This window comes from Schistosoma haematobium, chromosome ZW (assembly GCF_000699445.3).
Source record: "Schistosoma haematobium chromosome ZW, whole genome shotgun sequence".
NCBI classification, from domain to species: Eukaryota; Metazoa; Platyhelminthes; class Trematoda; order Strigeidida; family Schistosomatidae; genus Schistosoma; species Schistosoma haematobium.
In genome coordinates, this window is record NC_067195.1 from 30593197 (window position 1) to 30610792 (window position 17596).

A 17596-nucleotide genomic window follows, 5' to 3' on the forward strand; every position below is an offset into this window, starting at 1 on the left:
TACTTAGTCATACTTATGGTTTTTCACAGGAATTCATACAGAGTTTCACATTACCATATATGAGGCTTTCTAGACCAATTATTAAACTAACGATGTACATACTGATGTTCGATTTGAGGTTATAAATTGTTTGGATTTTCAACCTAATCCCAAAATAGCAGACACGTCATGATGTGACTACTTAACCTGTAAGATCTTACGAGGAAGTCACACCATTGCCCACATTGACTCGTTCCACCTGACAATCAGTAATATGACGTCTGACACTTCTAAAGCAAATATTTGTGCTGGGAAGAGATTAATATGCTTGATACAAAGAGGAAGGGGTTATACAGCATAACCATGCCTACATGACCGAGCCATACCATTTCGATTAAATGATTCGGCGTTCATCACTGTCAACCTTCTCCATGTGTTACATGTTGAATGTAAGTGTTCACAGTAGTTATACGCTAAGCTTCAAAGATCGTGTTGTTATGAACCAACAACACTACAGTCCTATACTCGTTCAGTTCGACATTGCCTTTTATGTTGGATACTGAGGTAAGATTATTCGTTTGTTTTGCGGAGTCTCTCTGGGTTATGAGTTAAAATGGTTCACAAATGGTGTATTTCTCTATCAATGTGGGAAAGCCAAGAGCACGAAATAACGAGGTGAGAGTGAATGACTTACAAAAACAATTACTTGCACTATAACAAAACAAAGACTGTGTCATCATTATCATATTGCGGTTAGATTAACATTAACAGTGTGCAGAATGCTACAGTATTAGAAAGAATAATGTGCATCTGGAGAAGATAATTTCTAATAAGTTCGCGAAAGTCTACTGTGAGGCAGCAAAATAAAGAGATATGACATCAAACAACAGCTGGTGTTACGTGAAAAATCAGATCTGTCAACTGCATACTGAATTACTATGATGTTTTTTACTCTCTAGAGTTAGAGAACAAACCAGACTTTTACCTTTAGAAACTAAACTTTCATAAGCTATAGTTTGGGGAATAAGAGAAGAGACTAAATTTAAAGTAGTAGTATAACTGAAACACTTCCTGAATTTTATTCCAGGAGAAGCTGTTGTAATATCTTCAGTTGAGAAAATAGTAATACGTCATCCGTATAAATTTCCGATGATAGGTATGAATGGACCAGGTAGTGAAGGCTGGAAAATCGTGAACTCGCGCGGATATATCGTTTCGGAATATACAGGTCCAGGGCCGGATACACTTACCGTTCACTGCATATTCCCGTTGGACAAAGTGTGAACAAATATATTTTTATGGTACATCTGTTTTAAAATATCTACTTCTTTAAAAAGTTGTTGATAATTATGTGATACATACGTGGTGACTCGACAGTAACATATAGTCGTGATACGATTGGGAGTATGTTTAAAGATGTTTGGACGTTAAAAATAGTCATACGATAAAAGAAATATGCAAAAACAATGATTAGTTCTACTAAGAGGTGCTTCTATTAAAGCACTAACGACAGTCTGTACAGAAGAGAATAGTCGAATCAGACTTGACTTTATTCTCCTTACGACCTTAGAACATCACGAGCGAAAATTTCAATCTACTGGCCCACAACCAGTTTGAAATGAATAATAGGATGCATAATTCTCGTGTAAATTGTTTAACATGTGGTCATCTTTTCGCAAAACGTTATTAACACATACTCCAAAATAAATATTTTGACACTCACTCACTTTTATTTACGAAGCGAGCTATCTGAAGAATCAAATTTTCGTAAACAACCTTCACAAATCGCACATCTATTGCAAAAACGTCTTTCTTCCAGCAAGCCCAGAAGTGCTTGCTTTTCATTCTCTTGCTCTGCTATAAGAAATCGAGTTCTGACCATACTGTTACAAATAAGATATACTAAAGTTAAACCGAGTTTAATTAAATATTTGGACGTTATTGTTTTCCAATCCTCTATATTGTTCTTGAAATATTGGGGGGTAGAGTAACTGTCAAAGAATTAAAAAAGCAACTGTAATGGAAACGTTTTGTAATCAGCTGCTAGCAAGTACAGTTGTAGAACATATACAACTTTGACGACCTGAACTTATATCATTTTTGAGTGCAAAATATTAGAGTTGCCGTATTGAAATAATAGTTCTGAAGTCTAGGATTTGCGTTGTGTTTTAAAGCCAGTTTATTAAATATCATACTAGGCTTAACGAAAACTTTGTTACTAGTCCTGGTGAACTCAGTTGGAGTAGCGGAAATTTTGATCGAAATGAGAAAGCTATTCCAGTTGTGAGATCTAGGCAGTAAAATTATAGATCCTAGCAGTTCAAGTGGCAAGTCATTATTGTTAAATATTTATTCAGAAGGTTTAAGATCAAATCATTCATTCGATAGGTGTCTTAACTTGTCCATTACTCTCCATACAATATAAGATTAAACTTTATTCTCCTAGGGCAACTACTACTAGCTTCCAGATACCTGTAGGCCTAGTGTTATGTCACTGGGCACTAGCTAAGACATCCGACATTCGGGTCACTGAATATCTAACAGTTTACAGATTGCCATCAAGGTCAAAATATTTAACGATTATCATCTGCAATTAATTAGACTTTCATAGAATTATTCATAACTATTACTGCACAAACTTTTATCCAACGTCAAATCTTACATCATTAGTGACTTATTTTATTTATTTATTCTGTTCATTTTGTAATACATATATTACTGTTCCTTCTTGTTTTCTCAAACACTCTTATTAAATCATTTACATATTTCACGCTTCTTTCCCTCGCTTTTTTCCTTTTCGTTCTTTAAAGTTAATTCAGTATTCTAAATTCAACAGAACCTGTTTAAATATGGCGAATATTATGCACACATTATTGAAACTTGTGTATAACTTCATTTCGGAAGAAACTCAAAATGGTTTCATCACAACACTTATATACCAATAAGCTGTTTGTGAATAATAATGATAATAATAATAGCAATAATAATTAACGCGCACCAACCACTTGCACGCGGTGGACTAACTCATGCGGCAGTGGTCACACTGTTTCTTGTACGTACTCTTACCAATTCATTTCTGTATTAACGTTGTTTGTATTGTATGGTCGTCAAAGTAGCTATAGTACCTGGATACGACGAAAGGGTGATCCACGCTAGGTAGTAACCGTGAGGTGCGACTTCGACGTAAGCTTGTTGATCATCTCATACCCGTCCAACTCTACTAGACCCCCAATCATCGACACAGATCACCTGCGTTGGTGATCTACAGTAACAATACCAAACAAAGGTCAGATAACCTTGGAGACATCACCTTCCTCTTCGACTTCTTGTTTTGAAATTTCCCAAGACAAATTATCCAATTAAACCGGACGGAAAGAAAGTGCCAAACCACCAGTGTAATCAAAATACTCCTTCAAATCTGATAAAACTTTGAATTTAAAACAGTTTTAAAACGTTCAAACGGTATTTTACAAATTCGAAGAAGTAAGCGACCCTTTATTAAAGGACTTTGTGTTGTCTCCAAATTTTCAGACTTCGGAGCGACTAAGAGACAAACATTCAATAGATTAACAATCCGAAACTAAGTAATACCAAAACCAAAAAAATTCCTCAATCAAATAGGAATTTTGTGAATATAGATTAAAGTCTACTAAACTATTGTTCTTTGCAACAATTACAGAGATAAATTAGTGATAAACCTTCAGCATTTAAGCCTCCTTGTGTCTATGAACAAAGGGACAAACTCAAGGGCAAGAATGGAACCAAAAATCCAAAGTCAAAAAGAAAAACAAACCAAGTTTAAGGATTGATTATGTCGAGATTTAGCTAAAAGGAGCAGATTTTACAATAACACATTTACTTAAGCTGTACATTCGTATATATAGTTATATGGAAAATACATGTCTATAGGAGGAGAGAAAACATTGCATCACAAAAATGGATTCGAGACTTATTATTAAATGAGGTTACGTACTAATCAAGGGGTAAGGAGGAAAATCGTTTATGGGTCAGATATCAAGAAAAACGACAAGCATAGAAGTCATAATAATAAAAACTGAATAATGATCAAGCAAACTTGTATAAGATAATAATAATAATAATAATAATTGATTAGAGTTTAAAATTGCAAAACAATAATTTAAAAAGAGCAAGAACAAAGATTCTAGCAGAATAACATGAATTCATTTTATTTCGTAGGTTCTCGTCAGCTGCTTACAACCTATAATATTTAAAAAGATAATAATTACATAATGGGTTTGAATTGCTTACATGAGAGGGTTTATATTTAAAGTATGACATGGGTGTAAATGAAATTAATAGGCTGAATATTGTAAATATATACCTAATGTGAAAGAATATTCTAGAGCATTAATTGTGACAACAGTTCAAAGGGGTAGAAACAATTGATTACATAATGAATAAACATTGATAGGAACATAGTGAGTAGAGTTCAGTTGAAAGACTATTAATTTTTAAAGATAGTTGAAAAAAATAAAATCAATGACGTAATAAATATAAAAGATAAAATTAAAAATAAAATTTTTTTTATTTATTTTAAGCTGCAGCGGAAGAATATTTGTCACCAAGGCAGGAAAGATTAACAATTATCTCCTTCTGAACACATAAATCAGGTTTTGGCGCCTGATAGCAACTGCTCCAGCAAACTTCAGAAGACTGGAGTTTGGCTGCTTACTAATAACCTTGAATGATTGTAGGGTGTCAACCTGATGGCCTGTGTCAAGCAGATGTTTAGTGATTGCTTGACACAGGCCATCAGGTTGACACCCTACAATCATTCAAGGTTATTAGTAAGCAGCCAAACTCCAGTCTTCTGAAGTTTGCTGGAGCAGTTGCTATCAGGCGCCAAAACCTGATTTATGTGTTCAGAAGGAGATAATTGTTAATCTTTCCCTGCCTTGGTGACAAATATTCTTCCGCTGCAGCTTAAAATAAATAAAAAAAATTTTATTTTTAATTTTATCTTTTATATTTATTACGTCATTGATTTTATTTTTTTCAACTATCTTTAAAAATTAATAGTCTTTCAACTGAACTCTACTCACTATGTTCCTATCAATGTTTATTCATTATGTAATCAATTGTTTCTACCCCTTTGAACTGTTGTCACAATTAATGCTCTAGAATATTCTTTCACATTAGGTATATATTTACAATATTCAGCCTATTAATTTCATTTACACCCATGTCATACTTTAAATATAAACCCTCTCATGTAAGCAATTCAAACCCATTATGTAATTATTATCTTTTTAAATATTATAGGTTGTAAGCAGCTGACGAGAACCTACGAAATAAAATGAATTCATGTTATTCTGCTAGAATCTTTGTTCTTGCTCTTTTCAAAATGATAAAGAGAACTATGTGTATGAAATAATTTAAAAAATCAATAATAATCAAGTAAAATTGAAAAAAGAAAAAAACTCAAAACTACCAACAAAGGGAATTAGGGTTAAGGAAGGATGAGAGGTTGGACGAATTGTTTCTGCACACAAAGTTCGGGCTTGAGTTCGTGGATTGTTAATGCCTCAGCAGTGCATAAAATAATGATTCAACATTCCTTCGATCCAATTCCTTTGACTCTGTATATCACTTTAAAAAAGAAATCATTTGGAGCGATGTGTCCACAGCTGATTAAATGCTCTTATATAGAAGTAGTAATTGTTTTACATTCTCCTTTTAAAAGCCACGCCGATAGTGTTCTGAGATGCGTTTGGAAAGTGTGCCGCCTATGTAACGTGCCCCACGCGAGCAAGTACATTCCTAGATACACACTGATGTAGCCCAAAGCGGAAGTTTATCCTTAACACATCCATGAATGTTAGGCCGGTTTGAGAAAACAGTTTGGAGTTTAGCTGCGTAGAACGTCTTGTCCAACGATTTTGAAACTCGTTTATTTAAGATTTTATCAGCCGTGTCTCATTTAAATTCCATATCCATAAAAAGGGTTTTCTTTTGTCCTGCCGAATCAATTTATGACTCAATCTTTTCTATCCTCCTATAGACATACATTTTCTATATAACTATATATACAAATGTACAGCTTAAGTAAATGATTTCGTCGAAAAGAAAATTTCCTTCGCTGAATTCTTTTCTTATTCAATGGCACTATGGGTTATTTTACTTACCTTGTGATAAGTTTAAGATTTTATGCTTCACCTGTAACATCATGTGTTTACTACTTTTACAAAAGGCAATATACAACATTTTCTGAAATGAAAGCTGAGAAACGTTGGTTTAACAATTTAAATCTTTAAGTTCAGATATGAATATCAGACTCCAATCTCAATGACTTTCGAAAATCAGTTGAGTCTATTAGTTGGGATGAGACATGCTTTGAAGAACTGAAACTAGAAATGCTTTAATAACCGTACAGTACTTCTCCATAAAAACCGATGAGTTTTAAAAGTTTTCTGTTTGTTATCGTATTTTTGTCGTAACAGAAGAAACTTTTACCGTATTTTCACAGTTTGACTAAATAAACAGTAACCAGATATCATTTTTTAAAAGGGCAAACTGTTAATTTTGGTTCTGATTAGATATTAAGAAATTGAAATTCTAAATTAGTTTGTAGTGGTTTGGCTTATCTCAATGTTGATATTTCAACTGAATTTCGATAACCCAAATCATTACAAATTAAATTAAAATCCATACCTGTTGCAAAAGTGAATGGCTACTTGATCTCAGTAGCTTAGTGATTGAATAACGCTTTGATTAGTCGAAACAAAAGATGGTGAGTCTGAATCACGGAGTGACCATTAACACTAGGATTCAAGTACATCCACTCATTGAGTTCTGAAGGAGACGAAACGTAATGCCTGGATTCTATTCCCGTCCGAATATAACCTAATGTGGAAGCCACTTCTTTGGTTATTTATTCTCTGAAGAAGTGACTTAAACTGAATCACGAAACGTCAGAAAATCTAATTTTTCTACTCATTGAGATATTACAAATATATTATTTTGTTTACAACAATCTACCCAACGCTCAATTTCTTCGAAAATATCAAGTCAAACCTAGGTAATGATGCCTACTACGCTTAAATTCCCTAAAACGCTTAAATCAATTGTTTTTAAATACGATATGGGTGAAACAACTAAACTCATGTATATTGATCAAGAATGAGTAAAGAGATGATTCACGAATATTTCATTCAGAATAAGCTTTTGATGTTCTTTCTAAATCATCATATTCTTGAAACCCATAACTATTGTTGTGATACTCAACTTATAAACACAAACCTATGATCTATAACTCTAGAAAACTGATCTTAGATAATGACCGTAAATTGTAAATCCTAAATCCTGACACACCTAATCTCTTGTCTTAACTTCTAATTACTAAAGTGTATGCGAAAGCTAGTTAACATATACAGCGAGACTACAAATGTATTGCCATAGTTCAATGATCCCTACTTAATAAAGGAACTCTTGACGCATATAGACATATTAATCATTTGTTTAATCTTCCCTATATCACCAATTCTTCTGAACATTTTTAAAATTTTGTCTTCGGTTTAATCTGTTTAATCTTTCTTACCAATTTCTGAAGAAGACATTTAGGTAACTAGTTACAACTCCTCACTGATCCCAGTAACATCCCTTTTCACATGCATCTTAACTCCGAACTCATTAAGTTACAAACAAAAGTACACGAGAAAAAGCGCAAAATCAAAAAAAGAATTAAGATAAAGTGATTTCTGTGGAATTTATTTTCAACAATAGCTTCTAAAAAAGTCCCTTACATTTTAATCAGTATGTTAACTTTATAAGAAGAAAAATGCATTCCAAAGAAGAAAACAAAACGAAAAATTAAAACTAATGCACAAATAGGGAGAAGTAAGTAAATAAAACAGAGAACACGAGGTTGCTCGCCTTTATACAAAAAAAGAAACAATATTTTATTTTTAAGTAATTAGTCAATATTACTAACGTTCTTATTTACAAGGATAAGTGACTAAAATCACTGTATCTACATATACTTCTAAAATATACCCATATGTACCTAGTTTAAATCAATCATTATATATCTATTTTTGGATATATAAGCATCAAATATATCATACTCAATAAACTGTTCAAAAATGACGAGAGAAAAATATACTGTGGTTAATACATATTAGCACGTACTAACTCACTAAAAAGAGGTCATACACCTTTTAAACACAACATAATCACTAGAACACTCTGAAACAAAAAACAAAACCAAAGGATGAATAAAAGAAAGAATGGAAATCACATTTTCAACCTGAATAAAAGTTATACATTTCATTTTAGTGGATAATATTACAATGTACAAAAAAAACCAATGGAATGATTAGTTATCAGAAGTAGATTTGGTGAGCTGTTTTTCATAAATTACAGTGATAGTAGTAATATCAATATTTAGCTACACCAAGTCTGGTATACATAATATTACTTGGAGTTGTATGTGAACGAAAAGACCAAAAAGTGTGGAAATTTCATCAGAAATGAGTTAAACTATTGATATTTTTTGCATTTTCTCTCTTATAAGTAACCCACCGTCGGCTGTTGTTGATAAATTTCTTCCAGTTCCGACAATCAAACCACTTGTATTATTATTACTACCTCCGCAACTATGTACAGAATCCGATATTACTGTACCACCTCCATTTTTAACTAATGATCCTGAATGTGACGATGTCCGGTGTTGTGTCTTATTATTTAATCTAATCGTATGACAATAATCGTGTTGGTTATCGAGTGAAAAGTGTGAACTATGACAGTCATGAGATGCATTGATTAGTTGTGAGTGTGTACTGTGTTCAGTCATCTTTTTGTTGTAACTGTGGTGGTGGTACCGATGAGAGTGAGCATGTGGCGGTAACTGATGTGAATGTAGTAAATGACGATGTTGATGATGGCGATAGTGTTGCTGGTGCTGATGCTTCTTTATTGGACCGATATCTGTAAAGACCATTTCTTTATCGGTTGACAAATCGCATAACAACCCTGTACTCTGTGAATTATGACACTTATGTAACTGTTTTTTATTTGGACAGTGGGTGGTCAATCTGTGAGCTGACTGATTAAGTGATAGAGAAGGCTTTGAACCCGTTAATTCTGTTAGGGGATCCAATGGCATATGTTTTCGGCGTTTATATTCACGATAGTAAATGTAGCAAGCTATACCAAGAAGTAGAATTAGTGCTAGTAGAATACCCGTACCAATATGAACTAAGTTGTAACTCAGTCTCAATGAACCTATGAAAAAAGTACACAAAAATAAAACACTAAAGGTTATAATAGTGATTATGTTTGAAAATTTCATGACACTGCTCACAAAGGACAAAAATGTGGTCTCCGTTGAGGCTAAGATTAATGCTTTCAAACTCTGAGGGAATCATATAGGTCACTAAACTATCGAACTTCAGCTCACCACTTGCGAATTTTGGTGTAAATAACATTCAGTTATTAGTTTACTTAGATACTTGATTTTTAATATCTGTAAGACATCGTAATGTGAAATTGATATTTGTGAAAAAATGTTTCTTATGAATAAGCTGGATTTGTTTTATGGACACGAAAAATGATACAAACAAATTATATTTCGACTCCTCATATCCGTTTGTAAGATGATTTAGATGGTTTGACAAAGATAGAACTAGCGACAATATATTTACTTCCTGAACAAATAGTAAATAATCGAGTAGGAATATTGTGAATGAAGGCAAAGGAAAGCATGTAATCACTGAAATGTCATATAGAACAAAAGGCGAAATAATCCCCCTTTTGTTGTGCATATCAGTTGATATCATCTTTATAAATACGTAAGAAAGATTTCAGAACATCATTTATTTATTAGTACCCTATCATAGTAACGAATTGAAAAGTACAAAGAGTTGCTCTCATAAAAATTAGGTTAGAAAGTAACAAATATAAAATCTTCATGAAAGGAAGGAATGAGTCTAGCATTTGATTCACCTTCAGGGAAGATTGGAATTAGTAGGCTCACTGTAGACTTAGTGAGGAAGTTTGGAGCGTGAAGTAATTCATTGGATAGTAATTTTAAAAATAATCGTTTTTTTCTCACTAAATGAAATACCTTAATCTCTAAACCTCTGAACTAAAACTAGAGTAAATTCATTAACCCTACTCTTCTATACAACATATGCCAGTTGTAAAATTAGATCTTTTTCGAAAAGGAAATATAGATTGCTAAAGACATAAAATAAAACTGGGATTTACGAGGATGAGTGGTGAGATCTTGTTGATTTGTTTTTCATAATATATATTTCATATGCTTCATGACAATACCTGGTGAAAAATGCTTTTACGGAACTCCCGAATTATCCATGAGGGTCTATGAATATATGTTCACACATTTGAAATAAGTCTTATTCATTTCACTGTCAACCCAATCATTCAATCTAAAATGTATTTTCATAGCCAAGTTTATGTCAGAAATCAGGACATTTAAGTCATACACATGTAAACAAAATGAATTAATCTTCTGGATCGGTGACTGTTTCGTTAAATAACGTTCTATAGAGTACTTACAGCTTGCTTCATCTGATTCATCCTTTAACCATTTTCCATCCTTTTGATACATTCCACAATTCAGTACTTCATTACATTCTAGATCTGTATATAAACAATGACCTGTGTTTTCACAGAGGAAACCTTTACATCCAGCTGAAACAATAAATACATAGAAACATTTTTTACATGTATGGTTGTGAAAATGTAAAACTGATGTCCTGGAATCTAATCTGAGAAAAATGCACTCTGTTTGGAAATGCTGGAATACACTTTTTGGTAAATTCCGCGGCACTAATATATATATGTATATATATATATATATATATATATATTCGATTTTCTAAACTAACTAATAACATCTATTCAATTCACTATTATATCGTTTCTGACTAGGCTAGTTGCCATTCTCAAAAACAAAATGTTTAATTTTCAAAGAGATGAATTACCGATTATACTTGAATAGTTTTTGCTGTGCGTAAAATTGTATGAATTTGTGATCATTAAGAATAATAAGAATTTCTGTAGAACATTGATTTTCACTTTCGTTCCCTGATAGATTAATTAGAAATACAAAAATAGTTATTCTTGGCTTGATAGCTCTTCCTATAAATCAATCTAAAACATATAGTATACTTACGGACAGCCAAAAGCACAGGGGATTTCAAAGGTTTGGTCTCTAATCTAGTTTACTTTAGGTTAATAGTGTTTAAATTTTTGCTCTAATAATCATGATGATTCTTGATAAAGTTGGTAAGACATGTTGTACTTAATGGAAATGATAAGTGGAAGAACTTTCCAACCTAACATTTCATATACTTGATTATGTTTTTTACTCTTTATTATAAAGATATTTACGGATATATGTTGACAGCCAAAACAGAAAAGAATATGTGGTGGCAAACTTGTTTGATTCGTCAGATCAGGTGAAAATGTGAAGTTTTAAAGGAAATGCTGGGACTGTTAGACAAAACTTAAAAGATAACAATTAAAATGAGTCAAAACGAGTTTTTAACTGTATGGTATTATGGCTAGGAAGCTACGAGAAACTTAAATAGATGATAGTAAAAGTACTTGTAACACAATTAGGCTATTCAGTAGACTGAATATACTAAGAAGGAGCACAATAATGGAGACTAACCTAGACGAAATTAGTAATAATTGGGATGTGCTGGAAATATTGTCATACTAAATTTAATTCAAACTCAATTTTTGTAAGCGTATATAGATTTGATTAGCTTAGTTTTAATTTAATCCACTTAAATTAAAAAAACCAGTTTGTAAACTCAGTATTAGAGTTCGTTGTTGGGTTTAAATTCACAGTCCCTATGTTAACAATTCTAGTAAATATTTTTAACATACTTTCAGGATCTATTGGTAGTAGATCAGTCCAAATTAACTCGAATCCTTTTGAACCAGATGCATCCGTTGCTGTGTGCATTCTGTTTAGAAGTTTTAAAAAGAAAGCATATTCCATAAAACTACTTGGTCAGCACTAAGTAATCTTTTTCAAACAGTATGGATATTTTTAATTCACCAATTGATAAAGTTAAGACAGTTGGAAGACATGGGCTTTTAAAATAAGATATCAACTAACAACACCGTTTCGTAATAAGTTGGGACATTGTAAAAGTATATAGCGGCGATTACATCTGTCTCTGGACTAGAGAACATCATGCCCCGTGAATAGGCTTTGCCATAGATCAATCAGTTTAAAATCCAGTGGTTACTACTTTTCATAAACTCAAGAAATAATATTTTTCTATTTCACAAAACCTTCTTTACTAAAACAATAAGCTACAGTTTGGGATAGATGTTTGAATATGAAAATCTTGTTAAGATCACATGTAGATTGTTTGAAAAATTCGCTAACCATAAGAAAATCTGTGGCGAACTCTGAAGTTGTAAACATAACATAAAGCGACCATCCGAATTAGATATATCGTTTTATGCCAACTGGTCAAACATATTAAACTGGTGGGGATTTACAGGTTGTTTCTGTTTAGTCACCTCAGTTACTAGCTTGACCATGTAAGTTACATACCCATATTCTTTCTTGAAAATATTGAACTCGATAAGACAAACTACTAGCAAAACCATTTAGTAACAAAAGTTATTTTGATAATCATTTTGTTTTATGCAAAATAATAGTCACGTTCACATTTATTTAAGCGAAATGACAACAATTGATGTAGATATCATATCCTTAAAATCATAACATTTAACATGGAGTATTAAAGATGATTCGCAAATTAATTTTAAATATCTCAGTCATGATCTAAGACTAACCAGATTTTTTCCGATGAAAAAAGATTACTGAAAATTATGAGACAAGAGAAGTAGTTTATCTATATATATTCACTGATTTGGTCTGTGCATCCGATATCGTACAGGTGGAACAGGGAGCCCTAATCAACATGATCAGAAGCTTCCGGGTTCATTTATGGGTGAGTTTGAATATATTTACCAGTTAAAAGCTTCTAACTATGCATATATATACTTCCAACTAGTGCATCACTGGCTGAAAATTTTCATCATGGGATCGAGTAGAAACAAGAGGCTGCTGCGTAAACCTTTCGTACTAAACGATTAAAATGTCAGTTGAATTAAAAGTGATCGAATCCAAAGTATTTTAAATGGGATAATCAGTATATGAATGGACGAATATCTCCTTACTATCGTGTGGATATGCGCCTGCGTGGCTTAATGGATAAGGCGTCTGCCTCCTTAGTAGAAGATTGCGAGTCCGAGTCCTGCCGTGGGTGGGGTGTGAATCATACTGAATATAATCTGATGGATTTGTTTCTATTTGTTTGAAAATAATTTTAATTCAAAAATACAGTCACTTGAAAAGAAACAGAAGCAAAACTCCATCAAAAATGACTATTCAAACATAGTATTCAGTTACTACATCGGGTAACTTGAAAGTGATAAAAACTAAAAATCATCAACATTTGTTAAGGGATTTTTAAAGATTTTTATCTTTTCACAACCACGTTCATTAATTTTGAACAAATCTACTATTCTTTCTGGAAATAACCCGATATCATTTAAAATGTAAGCAGTTACGATCATGAACCCCCAAAAAAACTAAAATTATTTGTGGCTCATACCATGCATGATCTAATATAATATCCATGTGTATTAGCATTTTTAGGACTAGATTTCCAGTAACTCATTAACCATCAACATCAATACGAAATTGAAAACGATGTTCAAAATAATTTTTCATCAATATTCGTATATATTTTATTTATTCAGAAATGATAGAATATGCTGTGAATGTGCTATGAAATAGAAATAGGTTGATTTGGATAGACCAGACTATTATAGATAGCTTCCAAAATGATCGGTGGTAAAGTTACTTAATCAGTTCCTCAAAAATATGATAACGTGACAAAGCTCGTCAAATGAGTTCAACTCAAAGAAACTTAGAAACGACTAGACAGTATAAGATAGTTTACATAAACATTTTAGTGTAACAGGTAAACAATTCTGAGAACGACTTCCGATTAATGAAGCTGAAATCTAACGGTTATTTAACTTGACGGGACATTTCTATATACACTCTCTCTGAATACTGATCAGAATAACCGTTAAATATCATGACCCATTGAATTTCATCACAAAGCGTATTTCTATTACGGTAGATGGCAATTAAACAATCCATCTTATCTGTACAGTTAACCCATGTTGACTAAAAAATTTAAAATCTCAAGAAAAGCAATCGGTCGGATAAATTGCTCAAATTAAAAAAAAGTTATAAAATGTCAATTGACATTTTGCTGATTATCCGTGAAATTTACCACTTTGGAGGGTTAAAACGTATAGAAAGCGTTCAATTGTTGTAATAGGATAGCAACACCGGTTTCTCGCTCTCTCATGTGGAAGTGAAATACGAAACTTGAAGAGTTAAATGATATTCAGACCTAGGATAATCTTTGATTCGGCGCACTCAGTCAATAGGACATTAGTAATTCTAAGAGATTAAAAATCGTCCATAATACAGTTTCACATTCCTTCCCATTACTTTGTAAGAAATCAATCAAGGATACTTCAAGTAGCCTCATTAATACCAGAATACATTGAAAGTATGTTCTAACAACTCACCTAACTTTGGATCTTAGTACAAGTTATTAAACAAGATTCTAGGACTCCTCATAAATATGCTATACAAACTATGATAGAGAGTGGGGAGCAGATTGGGATTTAAAATTTACTTTAAAATTAAGTATTATATTAAACCTACTTTACTCGTGCTACAGAATTTGGTATAACGATAGGCAGGAGTTCATTAGGATTTCCACAAAGTTCATATGAACTTCTTGGGTTACGACCTTCATATATCCGAAGAACTGCTCTTGAACAATCTATTATGGCAGAGGAAAACATGATAAAAAGGTAAAACATAAATTTTTAGTGTACAAGATAATATCTGCATACATAGTGTTTAAGCTTCGGTTATAGAAGAATTCATTTTAAGTTTAAGTAAATGCAAGCGACAAATGATCTCGCAATTCCAATGAATATTTAATTTCTATTTGCAAAATCTTGTTCATTCCGGTAAATAATCTAATGCTTTATATAGTACACCGCGTCTGATATATACATTTAGTATGTCACTGGAATATAAAAATAACAGAGGATATCTGTTTGTCTGAAAACTAATCAAAGCTTCAACAGAATAGGATGTATATAAAGCAAACATGAACAACATACAAAAGTAAATACATGGGAAGATCCAATCCACTATCCGAATTTCATTTTCACTTAGAAACTTACTCATTTTCGAACCTTCTAAATCCAATGAATTGAAATATAATTGAATGCGACTTTTCTCTGTAGTTCCTTGAATATACCATTCATAATTGAAGTCCTTGACATATAAATTGGGAAAATTTGGTGAAGTAATTAAACCACTGCTAGTACTTTTGACTGGATGCTTGTCGTCAGCACTATCACCATTTTTGTTCCCTAAAAATATTTTCACAAATTAAAACTACGTTATCTAACCATACGATTGAGTTATATATATACATTCAATGCTAATTTATTGATACTACTTGTTAAAAAATATTTAAACATGAACTGTATCAGAAATCCAATGAATCACATAGTAATTTAGTTAAACGTATTTAGGTGTGGTGACTTTTCATCTATAATGAGATTGTTTTTGTTTAGAGCGGAGGGATTATGACCTCCTATCATGAGATCACATACAGTGTCTGGAAATTTCCATTATCCAGATTGATAGTAATAGTTAAACTACGTCATATGTCTTTCAGTGTTGAAGTATAGAGTATTTTTAAATGATCGGGAGGGTTTTTTTAGCTCTAATCATCGACGAATGTTGATAAATTTAGCGTATATCAGTAGTTGTGTTCGAAAGGACCAAACCATAGACAAAATGTCATATTACAATATAAATCGGCTGCGGCACCACCATGACAATACTTTATAAAAACGTCCTGGTCCATTGAAGCTTAAATATATAAGTGGATAAATCATATTGATTGTATAGTGAAAACGTAAGTTGCAAAACTATTTATCTGACTGGAGGACCAGGTGAGAGGATCAAGATGTGTAAGTTTATAGTGAAGCATAAGGTTGGTTTTGAATTTACAGGTGTACCACACCTCGCAAGATGAAATCATTTAAATTGCATTGCCTAGTTGGTTGAAAAGTTTTAAAGGGAGTCTCGAAATCGCGTTCGTTTTCTATCACTCCTTAATTTAGCCAATTATGACCTTAAGCAGTTTAAAATAAGTTCAAGGTTTCATTAGTTAATACTTAAAACCTTTATTAGTAATTTGTAAAGCAAATGAATAATATTAATGTAATATATGGTAACATACCCGGTTTACCAACAACTTTTGATTTTATTGGATCAAGACGTATTTTTGGGAGAAATTCATAACTTAATGTGAAGCCCTTTGAAGTTGTATTTTGTCCACTATGAAATCTCATTAAAATGGCTGTGGCAGTTGGATCTGAGACTATTGGACCCGGTATATATTTCCCACAGTATATACTTATAGGTTCAAGTATATGCTGATTTGTACCTAAATAAATTTGTAATTCTTTCTCTAAATTATGCCAACGTTGTATCCAGACATCATATGATACTTCAAGTAACAGTGGATAATTGACACGTGAAGTTAATGCACTCATTACTTCTTCTTTTAAAGGAATGTATAACTGGATGATTTCAAGGAAATCCTAAAATAATTCAAAGCATAAAATGTGACTAGCAAGTGAATATGCCAGTGTAGAGTGTTAATAACGATTATATACTTAAGTAAGCAGTCTATGAAAATTAGTCTCCACCATGAAACGTTTCACCTACATTTATGGTTAACATTGGTATTTGATTTGCATAACTATTCCCACTATTCGTTTTCTGTACTCGAATGGTGACATTCGGGTATCAGATGGTAGGTGGTAGTTATATGAAACATTCCAAGTTAAAGCTGAAAACACGACAGTATAAGTCTTATAGTAGATGCGCTAAATGGAAGTCGTCTGACTTTTGTTTGTAGTGTTAAAGTAATAAGGTATCCAAATTGACGAACTTGTAAGAATCCATCAACTTTAATTGGCAAAAATCAAGATAAGTGAGGAAAGGATCAAGGTCGACTAGACTAAGATCAATATAGGAAGCTAACGACTGTTGATTTGAGTACTGTGGAAAAGTGTGGGAGATCTTAATAGTGTTCCCGACATATTTGAATTCATAAAAGCTAAACAACGATTGTTACAGTTTTTTTCAATCAATAATTTCATTGAGCCATCTATTCAATGTAACTCTATTTCTTGAAGTTACGATGTAAACTAAAATCTTTAATGGAATGTCTCTAGCAGTGGCATTCAGGACGCGCGCTTCGTTCTATTTGGGCCTTATGAGCTCGAAGTACCTATATCCCAGAGTTAATGTTCTATTCAGGAATTGAACCCAGTACCGTTTTCTACAAAAACTATCACGTTATGTCGAGGCAATCCACACAGGATGCCCTCATACCAACCAAAACTGATCAAATTTCAGTCAAAAATGTCAACAACAGAATGATTCAAACTATTTCAAATTCAATTAAAATCTTTA

The 17596-nt window shown here is 32.5% G+C and overlaps 1 protein-coding gene across 1 annotated transcript in view; it reads right to left on the minus strand.

Annotated features, from left to right (window-relative positions):
* Positions 1–7733: 7733 nt before the first annotated feature.
* Positions 7734–17596, minus strand: part of MS3_00003259 (uncharacterized protein) — a 63586-nt gene continuing 53723 nt past the window's right edge. Inside the window, exons 9-14 of the mRNA XM_051211002.1 lie at positions 16353–16716; positions 15280–15471; positions 14747–14867; positions 11860–11939; positions 10519–10653; positions 7734–9222 (exon numbers count right to left, since the gene is read on the minus strand). Coding sequence (XP_051071031.1) covers positions 8474–9222; positions 10519–10653; positions 11860–11939; positions 14747–14867; positions 15280–15471; positions 16353–16716 — 1641 coding nt within the window. The 3' untranslated portion in view covers positions 7734–8473. The remainder of the gene's footprint in view (positions 9223–10518; positions 10654–11859; positions 11940–14746; positions 14868–15279; positions 15472–16352; positions 16717–17596) is intronic.